This window comes from Leiobunum rupestre, chromosome 4 (genome assembly GCF_980474605.1).
Source record: "Leiobunum rupestre chromosome 4, qqLeiRupe1.1.hap1, whole genome shotgun sequence".
Taxonomy (NCBI): Eukaryota; Metazoa; Arthropoda; class Arachnida; order Opiliones; family Sclerosomatidae; genus Leiobunum; species Leiobunum rupestre.
In genome coordinates, this window is record NC_143387.1 from 21509460 (window position 1) to 21528545 (window position 19086).

The following is a 19086-nucleotide window of genomic DNA, read 5'->3' on the forward strand; positions in this document are numbered from 1 at the left end:
ATGGTATTAGTTCCAAAATAAAAAGTTAACTGTTGTTTTAATATTTAATTTAATTCTTCGTTTATTTGTATTTGGTTTGAATTAGGAACACAGCCACAAGTCGTATCGTCCATTGTGCGTCCTCACTTTTCGTCTCAATTATCTCTTGCACACTCTTCATCCCATGGGCTACCATCTTGTCAACGTGCTCTTACACGTAATTGTGTGTCTTCTCTACTTCAGGTGAGTTAACTTACTGTAAGCGCTCTACCCGCTAAGGTTTAAAATTACAATTTCCAATTCTTGCGAAAAACGCTTTTCTGAAATGGAAAACTTTGGCATATTTGCAAAAAGTTTGGATTTTTGGCTGCGAAATAGATAATCTGACATTTTTCTGTTAACATTAAGAAATCATATTAAACCAATGGTTAACCTTCCGCAACAGTTAACTGGTTCTCAGTTCTCACCCGAGGTGGTTATAACCGATTTTGTTGAAACTTGGGGATTAGGTAGACCTTATGGTAGTATGAAAATTCGCAAAGGGAAAAGTTGCAATGGGCTTTAGTTTTCCCACGGCAACTGAAAATGTTTTTGATCTCTCAAAACAAAAAATCTCCATTTAAAAAAGTATGTGATTTTCTCGGTTTTACAGGGTACTTACTTAAAAAATGTGAAAAAATTAAATTTTCAAAACTTACCCAAAAAGAGGAATTTGACCGGTTTTAGGTAAAATTGATCAAGGATATTGGGTAAAATTGATCAATTTTGGTTAAATTTTACCGAGAAACTCCCATCCTTTTTTTATATGGAGAGGTCAAAAAAATCGGTTGCCATGGGGAAACCAAAGCCCATTTCAACTTTTCCCTTTGTTAATTTTCCTACACTCTTAAAACAAAGGGTGTTTTAATGGTATATTAAGGGTGTAATATCTGTAAAAAAACACTCTTTAATGTTAATTTAAACGATCTAAAGGGATTTTTATTGTCCCAAATTAAAAACTTGAAAAGGTGTATAAAGGGTGTTATATTACCCCGTAAATTGAGTGATTTAACACCTCGTAAGGGTGTAGCTCCCTTAAGGCAGTAGTTTAGTACCCTAAAAGGAGTATTTTAACACTTTAAAGGGAGTATTGTAGCACCCTGAAGGGAGTCGTTTGGTACCCTAAAAGGAGTAGTCTTGTACCCTGAAGGGAATAGGTTTATACCACAAACTGTATAAAAAAGTAACCAAAACGGAGGACCTAAGCATCCCAAACAGTGTAAATAAACACCCTAGCAGGAAAACTGCTTCTTAAGGTGTAGAATAACATCCTTTATAAACCTGTTAAGGTGCTAAATATGGGACAAGAAAATACACCTTTTGTTTTAAGAGTGTACTACCATAAGGTCTACCGGATCCCCGATTTTCAACAAAATAGGTGTGTGACACCTCGGGTAGTCTCCTTGTCAGTTATCTCAATATGAAAAATCAGTTTTATTTCACCGAATTATGATTTCTTTTTAATCCCCTCGAACGATGAGGCAATGCTTATAAAAGAAGCTCGAGTTTAAAATTTAAAACCTTTTTCTAAATATCTTTATCGTTAAGTAATAAAGACCAATATGATATTGTTTTAAGTGAATAAGAACCACTTATAAACTGCAATACAAAGAATCAAAAAATAGTAAAATACGCACGTAGTTCTGAAATTTCAGTTGATTAGGCTTCCCTTTTAATAATAGAAAGCCAGATTCCCTGCACGGTACTGATCAGTCCCAAACATGACGAAACAGATCTATCATCAGAAATTCTGGCTATTTTAATTACTTTATAATTGGTTTTCGACTCGGAGATCTATTTGGTCCGAGTACATTTTAAGTTTATTGTCGTAAGTTTTGTAATTTCGTTCCATGGAGCCGTGCTGAGGTGAAGGACATGGTTTTTACATAAAATCTTAAGAGATTTGTGTGTACTTGGCCCACTTGTATAGTCGAAATACCTCTTCAACAATTAGGTCTAGAATAATCGTTGATATGTCAATCGAAAGCTTATGGCATGCCTTCAATAGCCGCTTTAGATGATCCTGATCACATCATACTACCACGATATTGACAAATTTCTCCAATGTTCAAGACTATTCTTTTCATAATTACAAAACAGTACTTTTATGTCCGTTATAATACCTTCGGCTATTTTTTTATTTATAATAATAATAATAATAATAATAATACTAATAATTATAGTAATAATAATCAGCTAGGCTAATACCCAAAGCACTTATTGCGTAATAACATAATTTACGGTTATCAAAAGTAAATTAACCGAAGTTATCAGACTGCTATACTCCCCAAGTTGGAGGCGTTTTCCTTATAAAGTTACATTTCGACCTCGAATTTAAAATTTTGCGCGATCCTAGGCCGAAAAAAAAAAATTTTGATTTTATAAAACTTTTTTTTATACCTAGAAATAGCTATACCCACAGTAGAAGGAAAGTGAGGTCGACCCGTCAGTCCCAGGTTCAGGTTTAGGTTCGGGATCGAGATCCGGGATTTAAGGGATGAAATGGGGGTAAAATCGTCAAAAAGTCAATGTATTTAGGGTATTCCTCGCGACGATTTGTTTTCCCGTATATCAACATATTATGTCCAGGCCAACTTGTTCATTTATCTACGCTTATCTCGAAAGATACTTGAACGTATATCTTATCAAGTTTTATCGTACGGAATAAGTTGAAATGATGTAAAAATTGATAACCTAGGCGACGCGTGCGCAGATTACCCCGGGGGACGCGGTTAATTTGAATTTAAGAGTGTTTTGACGTCATGGAATATTCGTTGTTAAAGTAGAATGAAAATATTTTTAAACTTCATTTTAATATCATTGTAGTATGCTTGGCACTTGAACCAAAATCACGAGTATTTCTTAAAATGAATATCTCGATCGCGTTTTATCGTACGAAATAAGTGGAAATTATGTAAGTTGTATGTTACTTGATAACCTAGGCAGGAAGATAGCGCGCGCGTGCGTGGATTACCTGGGAGGCGCGGATTGCCCGGGCGCTCGGTTAATTTGAATTTAAAACATGGATTCCCTCTCCGAAATAATTCATGTACCCAAAATTGGACCGCAAGTTTTTTTCTTTTAGGGGAATCTCTATGGGAGTTTAACATTACAATAAAGCTAATAGGTCCAGTTTGGGGTACTTTTGGTCCGAAATGGGGTACATAGGGCCGAAAATGGTGACTTTGGTCGTTTTAAGGGTACTTTTGGTCTATTTTGGTCCATTTTTGGGTACATCAGAAAAGCAGTTGGAAAAACGAAGAGCCTTATTTTTTTTCCACCCATCTCCAAACTCCAAAAATTTATTGCTATAATTTATTTATCCCTTCCGTAGGTATAAAATAAGATAAAAACCACTTACCTATATTTTAATTACGGTAAATTAAAAATACTTAATTAGTGTACTAAGTTACGTTTAAAAGAACCTTTTGTAACAATTCCAATATGTAAATATAGGTATAAGGATTGAAAAAATACTTAAAGTGGTTTTACTGATAAACTCTAAAGGAATTTAACTAATAATTTTCACGCTTTATTTAAGTCAAGCCAATAAAAACAATTACCTTTATTTTAAATACGGTAAAATATAAATACATTTCCGATATGTAAATAGGTAGAATAACACTATGAAAAGTTCCTTTTTCTTCTTTTAATACGACAACACACAACTCTGATACGCAAATATATAAAGAAAATATAAAAAAAAAATTTACTCTACGTTCGATACGTTAAAATACATTTCCGATACACAAATATAGATAAAGAAATACTATAAAATGTAAAAAGGTAGAAAAATACTACACATTAACCATTATGAATTTAAGCTTACAACATCCTTCACGTATAGAGCATAACATATATGTTCAGAGTTAACTTGTTTCCTCGTTATCTTTATCCCATGTGTTTTAAATAGCGTATGGAATAAGTTAAGAATGTACTGAAATGGTGTATGTTTAAACCTCGTAGAATAAAGAGTAAAACATATGTTCAGAGTCGGCTTGATTACTAAAGCGAATAACACAGAGACGTTTCCGGTGTAGTCACGTAGGAAGAAAAATACTACAACTCTATCTATACTCTACATTCAACACGTTAAAATATACTTCCGAAATGCCAATATAGGTAGTAAAATACTACAAAATCTCTATACTTTACCTTCAATACGTTAAATTACATTCCAATATGTAAATATAGGTAGTAAATACTACAAAAGCCTCTTTTCTTGGCGTTCAATATGTTAAAATAGATTTCTGAAATGCAAATATAGGTAGTAAAATACTACAAAATCTCTATACTTTACCTTCAATACGTTAAATTACATTCCAATATGTAAATATAGGTAGTAAATACTACAAAAGCCTCTTTTCTTGGCGTTCAATATGTTAAAATAGATTTCTGAAATGCAAATATAGGTAGTAATTACTACAAAAGCCTCTTACTCTACGTTCAATACGTTAAATTAATGATATGCCTCCGATCGAATCGTTCATTTTTTCCTATTTAAATATACGCATTTAAATTAAAATTGCTTCTAGTTTTCGGCAGTCGATTAATTTTTATCCACAAATTTTCCGATTTATTTAAAAAACGTTGGTAAAAAGAATATCATTTTAACTTATTTAATTGTGTTTTTTACCCAACCAAGCATTTATTTGAATAAAAGTGGTATTTATTTAAATAACCAATAGTTAAATAAAAATTGTTCAATGTTTAAATAATCGAAAGTGAACAAGCCTATTTTTTAAATAAAACAAACAGACTTTAGAGTTGATAAGATTTGTAAATATCATTTGAAACTAATAATTTTCACGCTTTATTTAAGTCTGGCAATTACATTTTTAAAAATGAAAGAAGTTAAACAATATAAAAATTTGTAAATATTGTAAATATTTTTAGGTAATAAAGAAATTAAGAAATGTTTTAATTAAAATATCTTTCATTTTCTACTAAATTTTTAAAAATGAAAGAAGTTTAACAATATAATTATTCTAATATAATTTCAAAATCAGGTATTATTTAAAGTACAAATGCATAATTTAGTGAAGCAATTCTTATTTAAATACTTTTATTTAATTAATTTGTGTATCTGAAATGTATTTATTGAAAAATAAGTGGGTTTTACTATTTATCACGGTTTTTATATATATATATATATATATTGGAATTGTTACAAAAGGTTCTTTTAAACGTAACTTAGTACATTAATTTATTTTGGAAGTTCAAAACGTATTAAGAGCCCTACAGAGTACTATAAAAGGATTTCATTTACAAACTAAATTAATATTTTCTTCAAACTTTCAATTCGTTATAATTTGAATTTAAATGAAAACATCATGGATTATAGGTGCGTAATCTACTATTAGACCGAACGGATTAAAAAAATACTTAAAGTAAGTGGTTTTACTGATAAACTAAAGGAATTTAACTTTAAAGGGTATCTTAGATTATTGTTTTTAATATTATTCAAGTTCAAAACGTATAAAGAGTCCTTCAAAGTAATTTAAAAGAATTTTATTTACGAACTAAATCCATATTTTAGAAGTTAGTTTGTATGAAATACTTACTAATACCTGAAAAATGGACTTTAGAGTTGATAAGATTTGCAAATATCATTTGAAACTAATAATTTTCACGCTTTATTTAAGTCAAGCAATTAAATTTTTAAAAATGAAAGAAGTTAAACAATATACAAATTAGTAAATATTGTAAATATTTTTAGGTAATAAAGAAATTAAGAAATGTTTTAATTAAAATATCTTTCATTTTCTACTACATTTTTAAAAATGGAAGAAGTTTAACAATATAATTATTCTAATAAAATTTCAAAATCAGGTATTATTTAAAGTACAAATGCATAATTTAGTGAAGCAATTCTTATTTAAATATTTTTATTTAATTAATTTGTGTATCTGAAATGTATTAATTGAAAAATAAGTGGGTTTTACTATTTATCACGGTTTTATATATATATATATATATTCTTTTAAACGTAACTTAGTACATTAATTTATTTTGGAAGTTCAAAACGTATTAAGAGCCCTTCAGAGTACTATAAAAGAACTAATTAAAAAAATACTTAAAGTAAGTGGTTTTACTGATAAACTCTAAAGGAATTTTGGAATTTTCTAGAATAGCAAAGTAAAACTAAAACGTAAAACAAGTTTAAAACGAAACTAATAACTGGGAGAAAGGTTGAAGTAAGTAATTTTTTTGATTTTTCGTTTTTTAATTTTTGAGTTCCTTATATTATTATAAACTAAATTAAATATAATTTTTGAAAATTTGTGATAAAAGATCTGCTCCTTCGTGTTTTACATATATTTAAAAACTCGAGATTTTAATGAATTGTTTTCAAAGCATGAAAAATATAGCAGATACTTTGATTTTAATTGTAGTTAGTAGTTACTTTAAAAAAAAAGTCGCTAGCTGACTTGGAGCTGGTGTAGTTAAATTTTAAAAATGTGTATTTTAAATTTTGTTTGTAAAAGTTTTTTTTTGAAAAAGTTTAGTATTATAGTTTAAATTTATTAAATAAAATAAAATATAAATTATACATTTGGTTTAGTATTTTACTATTGCAAGTAAAATTAATAGTAATTTCAATTACTTTTTTAGTTTTTTGTTTTTTTTGACAAATATGCAAACTATTTAGTTATTTCAAAAACAAATACATCGAATTATTTGGTATTCGAAATACTATTGGTTAGTTTTTATATCTTTAATTTTATTTTCAGAACAATTTCTCTTTGTCTAGCTTCTTCTAACTTTAATTTAGATGGCCTTAAAGCCAAGTATTTAACAAATTTTGTAACCAAGTAGATGGAGCTTTAAACAATTTTTCAGTCATGTAGTCAAGGAAATGTTCAAATATACGTGTATTTAGTCATTTTGATGGTCAAATAGCCCAGTATGGAACTGCGAGATGATAGTCAGACATTGAGACGCGGGTGGCGCCCGTGCCCCCAGCGTCCGCGCCAGCCCCGTCGGTGCCCCATTTCACATTTCAGACGTCGACGGAGGCTCGGGGCACCATGACTACATGACTGAAAAATTGTTTAAAGCTCCATCTACTTGGTTACAAAATTTGTTAAATATTTGGCTTTAAGGCCATCTAAATTAAAGTTAGAAGAAGCTAGACAAAGAGAAATTGTTCTGAAAAATAAAATTAAAGATATAAAAACTAACCAATAGTATTTCGAATACCAAATAATTCGACGTATTTGTTTTTGAAATAACTAAATAGTTTGCATATTTGTCAAAAAAAAACAAACTAAAAAAGTAATTGAAATTACTATTAATTTTACTTGCAATAGTAAAATACTAAACCAAATGTATAATTTATATTTTATTTTATTTAATAAATTTAAACTATAATACTAAACTTTTTGAAAAAAAAACTTTTACAAACAAAATTTAAAATACACTTTTTTTAAATTTAACTACACCAGCTCCTAGTCAGCTAGCGACTTTTTTTAAAGTAACTACTAACTACAATTAAAATCAAAGTATCTGCTATATTTTTCATGCTTTGAAAACAATTCATTAAAATCTCGAGTTTTTAAATATATGTAAAACACGAAGGAGCAGATCTTTTATCACAAATTTTCAAAAATTATATTTAATTTAGTTTATAATAATATAAGGAACTCAAAAATTAAAAAACGAAAAATCAAAAAAATTACTTACTTCAACCTTTCTCCCAGTTATTAGTTTCGTTTTAAACTTGTTTTACGTTTTAGTTTTACTTTGCTATTCTAGAAAATTCCAAAATTCCTTTAGAGTTTATCAGTAAAACCACTTACTTTAAGTATTTTTTTAATTAGTTCGGTCTGATAGTAGATTACGCACCTATAATCCATGATGTTTTCATTTAAATTCAAATTATAACGAATTGAAAGTTTGAAGAAAATATTAATTTAGTTTGTAAATGAAATCCTTTTATAGTACTCTGAAGGGCTCTTAATACGTTTTGAACTTCCAAAATAAATTAATGTACTAAGTTACGTTTAAAAGAATCTTTTGTAACAATTCCAATATATATATATAAAACCGTGATAAATAGTAAAACCCACTTATTTTTCAATAAATACATTTCAGATACACAAATTAATTAAATAAAAGTATTTAAATAAGAATTGCTTCACTAAATTATGCATTTGTACTTTAAATAATACCTGATTTTGAAATTATATTAGAATAATTATATTGTTAAACTTCTTTCATTTTTAAAAATTTAGTAGAAAATGAAAGATATTTTAATTAAAACATTTCTTAATTTCTTTATTACCTAAAAAAATTTACAATATTTACAAATTTTTATATTGTTTAACTTCTTTCATTTTTAAAAATGTAATTGCTTGACTTAAATAAAGCGTGAAAATTATTAGTTTCAAATGATATTTACAAATCTTATCAACTCTAAAGTCCATTTTTCAGGTATTAGTAAGTATTTCATACAAACTAACTTCTAAAATATGGATTTAGTTCGTAAATAAAATTCTTATATAATTACTTTGAAGGACTCTTTATACGTTTTGAACTTGAATAATATTAAAAACAATAATCTAAGATACCCTTTAAAGTTAAATTCCTTTAGTTTATCAGTACAACCACTTACTTTAAGTATTTTTAATCCGTTCGGTCTAATAGTAGATTACGCACCTATAATCCATGATGTTTTCATTTAAATTCAAATTATAACGAATTGAAAGTTTGAAGAAAATATTAATTTAGTTTGTAAATGAAATCCTTTTATAGTACTCTGAAGGGCTCTTAATACGTTTTGAACTTCCAAAATAAATTAATGTACTAAGTTACGTTTAAAAGAACCTTTTGTAACAATTCCAATATATATATATATATATAAAAACCGTGATAAATAGTAAAACCCACTTATACATTTCAGATACACAAATTAATTAAATAAAAGTATTTAAATAAGAATTGCTTCACTAAATTATGCATTTGTACTTAAAATAATACCTGATTTTGAAATTATATTAGAATAATTATATTGTTAAACTTCTTTCATTTTTAAAAATTTAGTAGAAAATGAAAGATATTTTAATTAAAACATTTCTTAATTTCTTTATTACCTAAAAATATTTACAATATTTACAAATTTTTATATTGTTTAACTTCTTTCATTTTTAAAAATGTAATTGCCAGACTTAAATAAAGCGTGAAAATTGTTAGTTTCAAATGATATTTACAAATCTTATCAACTCTAAAGTCTGTTTGTTTTATTTAAAAAATAGGCTTGTTCACTTTCGATTATTTAAACATTTAACAATTTTTATTTAACTATTGGTTATTTAAATAAATACCACTTTTATTCAAATAAATGCTTGGTTGGGTAAAAAACACAATTAAATAAGTTAAAATGATATTCTTTTTACCAACGTTTTTTAAATAAATCGGAAAATTTGTGGATAAAAATTAATCGACTGCCGAAAACTAGAAGCAATTTTAATTTAAATGCGTATATTTAAATAGGAAAAAATGAACGATTCGATCGGAGGCATATCATTAATTTAACGTATTGAACGTAGAGTAAGAGGCTTTTGTAGTAATTACTACCTATATTTGCATTTCAGAAATCTATTTTAACATATTGAACGCCAAGAAAAGAGGCTTTTGTAGTATTTACTACCTATATTTACATATTGGAATGTAATTTAACGTATTGAAGGTAGAGTATAGAGATTTTGTAGTATTTACTACCTACATTTGCATTTCAGAAATCTATTTTAACATATTGAACGCCAAGAAAAGAGGCTTTTGTAGTATTTTTCCTCCTATATTTACATATTGGAATGTAATTAAACGTATTGAAGGTAAAGTATAGAGATTTTGTAGTATTTTACTACCTATATTGGCATTTCGGAAGTATATTTTAACGTGTTGAATGTAGAGTATAGAGAGAGTTGTAGTATTTTTCTTCCTACGTGACTACACCGGAAACGTCTCTGTGTTATTCGCTTTAGTAATCAAGCCGACTCTGAACATATGTTTTACTCTTTATTCTACGAGGTTTAAACATACACCATTTCAGTACATTCTTAACTTATTCCATACGCTAAAGATAACGAGGAAACAAGTTAACTCTGAACATATATGTTATGCTCTATACGTGAAGGATGTTGTAAGCTTAAATTCATAATGGTTAATGTGTAGTATTTTTCTACCTTTTTACATTTTATAGTATTTCTTTATCTATATTTGTGTATCGGAAATGTATTTTAACGTATCGAACGTAGAGTAAATTTTTTTTTATATTTTCTTTATATATTTGCGTATCAGAGTTGTGTGTTGTCGTATTAAAAGAAGAAAAAGGAACTTTTCATAGTGTTATTCTACCTATTTACATATCGGAAATGTATTTATATTTTACCGTATTTAAAATAAAGGTAATTGTTTTTATTGGCTTGACTTAAATAAAGCGTGAAAGTTATTAGTTTCAAAATGATATTTACAAATCTTATCCACACAAATTTAATTTAATTTTAATTTTAGTGTTTTATAGTATCTTTCTGACTATATTTGTGTATAAGAATTATATTTTACCGTATTTAAATAGTAATAAAAGCGAATTGAAAGTTTGAAGAAAATATGAATTAAGTTCGTAAATAAAATCCTTTTATAGTACTTTGAAGGACTCTTAATACGTTTTCAACTTGAATAAAATTAAAAACAATAATCTAAGATACCCTTTAAAGTTAAATTCCTTTAGAGTTTATCAGTAAAACCACTTTAAGTATTTTTTCAATCCAAAAATGGACCAAAATAGACCAAAAGTACCCTTAAAACGACCAAAGTCACCATTTTCGGCCCTATGTACCCCATTTCGGACCAAAAGTACCCCAAACTGGACCTATTAGCTTTATTGTAATGTTAAACTCCCATAGAGATTCCCCTAAAAGAAAAAAACTTGCGGTCCAATTTTGGGTACATGAATTATTTCGGAGAGGGAATCCATGTTTTAAATTCAAATTAACCGCGCGCCCGGGCAATCCGCGCCTCCCAGGTAATCCGCGTACGCGCGCGCTATCTTCCTGCCTAGGTTATCAAGTAACATACAACTTGCATAATTTCCACTTATTTCGTACGATAAAACGCGATCGAGATATTTGTTTTAAGAAATACTCGTGAGATTGGTTCAAGTGCCAAGCATACTACAATGATATTAAAATGAAGTTTAAAAATATTTTCATTCTACTTTAACAACGAATATTCCATGACGTCAAAACACTCTTAAATTCAAATTAACCGCGTCCCCCGGGGTAATCTGCCCACGCGTCGCCTAGGTTATCAATTTTTACATCATTTCAACTTATTCCGTACGATAAAACTTGATAAGATATACGTTCAAGTATCTTTCGAGATAAGCGTAGATAAATGAACAAGTTGGCCTGGACATAATATGTTGATATACGGGAAAACAAATCGTCGCGAGGAATACCCTAAATACATTGACTTTTTGACGATTTTACCCCCATTTCATCCCTTAAATCCCGGATCTCAATCCCGAACCTAAACCTGAACCTGGGACTGACGGGTCGACCTCACTTTCCTTCTACTACCCACAATTCCCAAATGCAATTTATTGCGTCAAAAGGCGGGGATGGAAATTAGCTTTTTTTTGGCTATATTTTCGCATCATTTTCATAAGGAAAACGCCCTCCGATTCTGAGCGCTATTTCGATAACTTCTGTTCATTTACCTTTGGCAATATATTACAAAAAGTAAAAGTGAAAGTTTGAGCAGCCTCTCACTCGCACGAACCAAAGCTTGTTACTCAAACTTTATTTTAACGAATATATATATAATTTGGGTCGCCGATGTTGGCAAGTAATTGTAAGGGCGAGGGAGATCTCTTCTTCTAGCCAGCCTAATAATTACCGCGCGACCAAGTCATTACTAATTACAAGTTTTGTAGGGCTCTAGTGGCGAGGCGCGTGCCCACCTATCTTATACGTCCCGTAATGATGATATCGCCATTTGCGGCACGCAGGTAGAGAGACCCCGAATTATGTTCATTAGTGATGAAAATATCACGTCTTGAGAAGGAGCTTCGAATCATTATGCCGCAAAAGATACGTTACAACCATTTAACGTTTCCAACTTCAGTTTTTTTCTCTTTTTGTCGCATTAACTGACTTTTAACGCGCTGTTAATCGTCATCGTTGTTAATTAAATCTAATTAATACGATAATTATTAACATTAGATGTTACAGTCCCAATATAGACATTTTTCTCAATAAGGTACGTATTAGTGCAATATTAATGGAATTTTTACATGGTGTGAAAAGTTCATTAAATACGTTAATTCATATCGTAATATTAAAGAAACGACACAGAACGTCACTTCACGCTTTTTCTTATAGATCAAATACTCACGCGAAAAATCTACTAAATCTAAATAGTACTACTTCTATTTATGGAATAGTAATGTTTATAGTATCAAGAAACTATAGAGGTATACACTTGGAATGTCTAAGGTTCCATTGGGACGATGATACGAAAGCGCCTCGAGAAAAGGCGGGGCTTAACTACGTCAAGTGTAAGACGTAACACGGCATTTCAAATTCATTGGCTCGAGGTTCCCGCGCGAAATTGGCTTATAAAACAATTGATTTAAAAACCTCAAATTGTTATCGTACTTAATATTTTAAAGTAGTTATAATGTTCTTCGCGAAAGAAGTGTAGTGATACCTAATTTCAGGTATTTGAATGGTTATAAAAGAGATAATCAGGTAAGCTAATAATATAATAACCATGATTGGGCTAAATGACGTGTTTTCGTCGAATTAGGGTAGCGAGGCGCGAGAGTTTTTGTCGTGAGTTTTCCCGCTTTAAGACACGCCCGTGTCTACGAGCTTCGTCACGGCCGTAAAATCATCCTTAGACATTCCAAGTGTATACCTACATAGTTTCCTGATTGTATAGTGATGATGATAGTAATTTTTGGTTTTATTTCCACGAACAGGGTTTGTCTCTTGTTTTTGCCAGAAGTGGCGAGTATGGTGTCATCGCTGTTGTTTTCGGTTCATCCCGTTCACGTCGAAGCCGTAAGATTTTATATCTCATTTCTAGTACTTTTATTCTTTTAATATATCCTATATTATCCTATATTTTTGAACGTAGCCTATATTATCGTATTTTTAACCTAACCTCTATTGTAATTTATCATTTAAACCTAACCTATAATATCCTATATCCTTTAAACCTATCCTTTATTATCCTATATCCTTTAAACCTATCCTTTTTTCCTATATTTTTGGACCTATCCTATATTATGCTATATTATTTAACCTATCCTATATTTTCCTCTATTTTAGAGCCTATCCTATATTTTCCTCTATTTTAGAGCCTATCCTATATTTTCCTCTATTTTAGAGCATATCCTATATTTTCCTCTATTTTAGAGCCTATCCTATATTATCCTATATTTTGAACCTATACTATATAATCCTATATTTTTAACCTATCATATATTTTCTTCCATTTTTGAGTCTATCCTATATTATCCTATATTTTTGAGTCTATACTATATTATCCTACATTTTTTAGTATATCCTATATTATCCTATATTTTTGGGCCTATCCTATATTTTCTAATATTTTTAACCTGTCATATATTATCCTTTTTTTCTAAGTTCTCCTATATTTTCAAATTTTAACCTATCCTATACTATCCTATATTTTAATATATCCTATATTTTGAACCTATCCTATACTATCCTATATTTTGAACCTATCCTATACTATCCTATATTTTAATATATCCTATATTTTGAACCTATCCTATACTATCCTATATTTAAAACCTATCCTATATTATCATATATTTAAACCTATCCTATATTTTGAACCTATCCTATATGATCCTATATTTTGAACATATCCTATATTATCCTATATTTTGAACCTATCCTATATTTTCCTATATTTTGAACCTATCCTATATTTTCCTATATTTTTTTAGCCTATCATATATTTTCCTATATTTTTGAGTCTATACTATATTATCCTACATTTTTTAGTATATCCTATATTATCCTATATTTTTGGGCCTATCCTATATTTTCTAATATTTTTAACCTGTCATATATTATCCTTTTTTTCTAAGTTCTCCTATATTTTCAAATTTTAACCTATCCTATACTATCCTATATTTTAATATATCCTATATTTTGAACCTATCCTATACTATCCTATATTTTAATATATCCTATATTTTGAACCTATCCTATACTATCCTATATTTAAAACCTATCCTATATTATCATATATTTAAACCTATCCTATATTTTGAACCTATCCTATATGATCCTATATTTTGAACATATCCTATATTATCCTATATTTTGAACCTATCCTATATTTTCCTATATTTTGAACCTATCCTATATTTTCCTATATTTTTTTAGCCTATCATATATTTTCCTATATTTTTGAACCTCTAAAATGTCCTTTAAATACCTATAATTTTGAGAGAGTTAATGTTTCAGAAATATTCGTTTACGATGGATGACTTATGACAAAAATGATCGCGACGCTCTCTTTTCCAATTGGACGTAGGAAGCACGCCGCAGTGCCACCTAGGGTTGTTTTTGTCGCGAATAATCATTTTATCCGAACACCGGTCGCCAGGAATACCGGACTGACATCGCGGGACTCTTATTTTAGCTTATATTCGCCTTTTTAGTTTCGAAATATTTTTATACGTGTCGTCTGCTATAATTTCTGACTGTCATCTGGTAATCTTTATAATCCTATAATGAAACTGGGCTCCTACTGGCGGCGGTATAGTGGTACAAGGGTACATTGTAACCTCCTAGATTTCAGGGCGGCCACAAATCCGTACAATCAATGTAATTGAGCCCCACAAATTGCACTTTCAAAAATTTCATAAATCAAATTTTGGTCTATAATTTTCCAAAACCCAGAAGTTATAAAGTGATTTGATTAAATACTCAATTAGACTGGCTATTTGCTAAACACTACTCTGTTGTCGTGAAAATCACAAACAAATATGCCCCACAAGTATTTTCACTTCTGCACCCATCCACAGCTGACAACCGATGCATCCTTTCACGTTAGCAATAAATAAATAAATTGATAATATTTTCTTTATACGTGAAACAGGCCCGTATAGGGGGGTGCCCTCAACTGAATATTTGAGCATCTCCAACCCGACCGACCCCAAAATAAAATCGATTGTTCAACAACCAACTAATATCATATAACATCGGTTACCTGTATTTTTATTCTGTTTTCTTCGATGTCTAAATTCATAATTTAAAAAATAACAGAATAAAACCAATTTCGGGATATTTACTAATTTCAGAAGTGGGAGTTAAAAATTACGATTATTAGTATCAAGGCATTGGCGTCCCCCCCCCCTTTCAAATTTAAGTGCCCCGAATTTGGCGGCTGGTTACGGGCCTGACTTGAAAACTACAAATCATTAAATACTTCAATTGCGGTATGCGTTTAGCTTTAACAAAACAATGTACTCACAAGGAGAGTACCCGAGGTGTTTATTGCCACTTTTGTTCAATGTCGGCCGTAATGTAGACCTATATGAGATATGAAATTTTCCACCTATTCGATTTGCCATGACAACCGAAAATGTTTTCGACCATTTAAAACAAAAATAAGATTTTTTCCTTATTTTATCCAAAAATTGTTACAAGTTTACCCCAAAATGTGTTCCAAATTACCCATTTGGTGATTTTCAAATTTAAAAAAATAATTCATAGCTAAGACCCTGTGAAACCGAGAAAATCGCGTGCTTTTTTAAAATGGAGATTTTTTGGTTTTAAGTGATCAGAAACATTTTTGGTTGCCATGGCAAATCGAATGGGTAGTGCAACGTCTTTTTTTGGGAAATTTTATATCACATGTAGGTCTACATTACGGCCGACTTTGAGCAAAACCGAGAATAAACACCTCGGGTACTGTCCTTGTCAGTTTCACGCGTATCAGTTTCCAAGATTCCTGTTATTCGAGAACAGCAAGTTGCCGTTACGGTTTTATTTTTACTTTCTAAGTTAATGATGTAACGGTACGCTGTTTGCTGTGAAATGATCAAACATAGCGAAGCAGATATCAGAGCGGTTGAATTTGAGAAGAGAAGATATTAATTATGTATGGGAATTTAAAACCTATTACCTTGAGGAAGCTTTAGCCGCCGCAAACAATTATTTAAAGCCAGGTTTACAAAGTGTTCGGAACCTGTAGTATTGATGATATTGAATTTTATTACGTTTATATATTTAAATTTACACCAAATTAAGTCAATGTTTTCCGAAATCTTGTTAATGTCCATTCATATTCGTTATTCCTTGTGGCGGTAACCACGTTGCCCAGGACAGTATAAATAAGTACATTATTGATCCAAGTTCAAAATACGCTGTGTTAGAAACGAAGTTAAATTTCAAGGAAATTGAATATTAAAGCTCAAAATTTTAAACTTAAATTTATTTTTTTTATTTTATTCCATACATGAACAAAAATTAGAAATTGTCTTCTGAGGAAAAAATATAAAAAAATGGTCATAAATATCTTTTCTTCGGTAGAATTTTAATGTAACGCCACCTAAATCTTGTTTCGTAACTTTTTAAGAGGTTTAGTCCCATCACATAATCCCTTAAAATTGTCGCCGCGTCATCAAATCTTCAGGAAGAACGTGAAAATATTTTTTACGGGCGATATTATTTTAAAGTAGTTTGACCAGCAAAACGTGATATTCGTTCAATCTCATCCCCCGTCGATAAAATTTCGACATGTACAATGATTCTTTATATTTACAGCTATGAAATATAATTTAGCCTAACTACTTTCAGTTATTTCTTAGATGTTCTTCTTAATTTAAATTTAATAAAACTATTTTTTGTTTGAATACATCTAATCTAATAATTAGATTTTGCCCTAAAAAATGGAAAGGTTTTTTTGATTGATTTTGTTAATGAGAAAAAAAACCTTAATTTTCTAATTATACAGGGTGTCCATTTTTATTCGAAAAAGTGATTTTTCTCAATAACCGTTGTAGTTAGAATTTTTATTTTTTTGTGTGAATTGTCAGTACCGGTGGCCATTGTTGTACATAATGTTTATCGATTTTAAAAAAATATTTTCAAATTTAAAAAAAAAATTTGAAGTCCAAAAACAATATCCACGAAATTAGATACGCGATATCTTGAAGGTTCCCCGAGTATTTACTGATCCAAAATGTTCTATGGTAATTTAGCATTTAAGCGAGAGTTATAAATTTAGAATCTTGCATTAAATAAATAAATTTATTGAGGTCCTTCAATTAAAAAATGTTTTCCCTTTCGGTTATTTTTCATTAAAATTCATTTAAATAAATACAAATTATATTTAGTTCAGTCTAAAAATAATATTTTCTTACCACTTCCACTGCATCCAAAAGATTCTAGTTATTGATTTTTCCAATTATTTTGTTTACCCGTTAAGTCAATTTTCAAACGCGTGTAATTTCGTCAAAAATGATTTGGTTTTCAACGACCAAACGTTATTCTTGTTTTTTCGACGTCGCTCTACATTTTTTTCATTGGCAAAATATGACGAGCTCTAATGCATCAAAATTTAATTTTTAAAAATTTGAAAATATTTTTTTAAAATCGATAAACTTTATGTACAACAATGGCTCCCGGTACTGACAATTAACACAAAAAATTACAAAATTCTAACTACAACGGTTTTTCGAATAAAAATGGACACCCTGTATAGTAACATCTAATATCGATTGTAATAATTAGTTACGGAAAAGTTCAATTTTATTCTTAATTTATTTGTTGCGTCTGTACTAAATTCTTAATTGTACTATTTCATTAATTTAAATAATATGACGAAATTGTTGCAAAGAAATATTTTGAGAAAAGTCCCCTAGAGATGGCGTTACTCTTGCAATTTTTCAGACTGATCAAGCATAGAGCCGTAGACAAGTTTCTTATATGTAACATAATCACTAGAAAATCATTTTCATTATGAAAATTTGTTCATGGGATATGACGAAATTTACGTCAGTCGCAACTCCGTGACGAAAAATGCGTCATAAGCTTTGCTGACAGAAAACGGAAATTAGTTAAGCGTATTTTGAAAACGCGTAGAATTCTATTTATCACAATCTATACAGTTTAGGGGCTCTAGATCTGGCAGTTTGTGCTTAGTGTTTCCAGTTTATAGATATATCAAAAAACTAGAGTTGTAATTCGGTATATTTTCCGGAAAATTTCCCGTATTTTTCCGAAAAAAATAAAAACGTTTTCATTCCACGATTAGTCTAATATATTGTTTGCAAATTTTTTCGAATCTAAAAGTAAAACTAAACCTATAGAGTCTCTAGACTAATTTAAACTGATTTACAATGTAACTCTATTAATGTTTTGTAGTATGTTTACTGATATTAGACATTTTATATCGATAAAAATTTAAAAAAATTAAAAACCCTTAAAAAGCAATTTGTTTAATTTTTCGGAATTGCGGAAAATGTTCTGGAAATTTTTCGGCATTTTATTTTTCCGGAAAATTAACAACACTACAATAAATAAAGTTACCTTAAGTTAGTAGGCCTAAATCTACTCCGGGAGCTTTAGTTACCTAGGTCCGTTGAAAACACGTTCTCAGTACCCTAAATGCGTTATTGGTGACGATTTATCTTGTAGTAGAAAAGCAACGTGACCCGAAAAACCGTTTCTCCTTTTTCCTTAATTCGCTTTCTTGGCTGCTTTGAGATAACGGGAACCAGCAAAACAGAAAACACGGCGAGGGAATCGCGCGACTTAACAAACGACACCAGAAGTAAATGAACCAAAGTCATTGAAATAACACTTAGAATCGGAGGGCGTTTTCCTTATGAAAATGATGAGAAAATCGAGTCAAATAAAAGCTAATTTACATCCCCTTCTTTTGACGTGATAAATCGCACTTGGGAATTTTGGGTATAACTATTTATATGTATAAAAAATGGTTTAAAAAAACAAAAACGGTTTTTTTTGTTCGCCTAGGAGCTCACAAAATTTCAAATTCGAGGTAATA

At 29.7% G+C, this 19086-nt stretch overlaps 1 protein-coding gene across 1 annotated transcript in view; it reads left to right on the forward strand.

Annotated features, from left to right (window-relative positions):
- The window catches only part of LOC149946859 (protein O-mannosyl-transferase Tmtc3-like), a 143589-nt gene that overhangs the window by 91741 nt on the left and 32762 nt on the right, over window positions 1-19086 (forward strand). The window contains exons 3-4 of the mRNA XM_090172043.1: window positions 86-222; window positions 13007-13088. Coding sequence (XP_090028169.1) covers window positions 86-222; window positions 13007-13088 — 219 coding nt within the window. The remainder of the gene's footprint in view (window positions 1-85; window positions 223-13006; window positions 13089-19086) is intronic.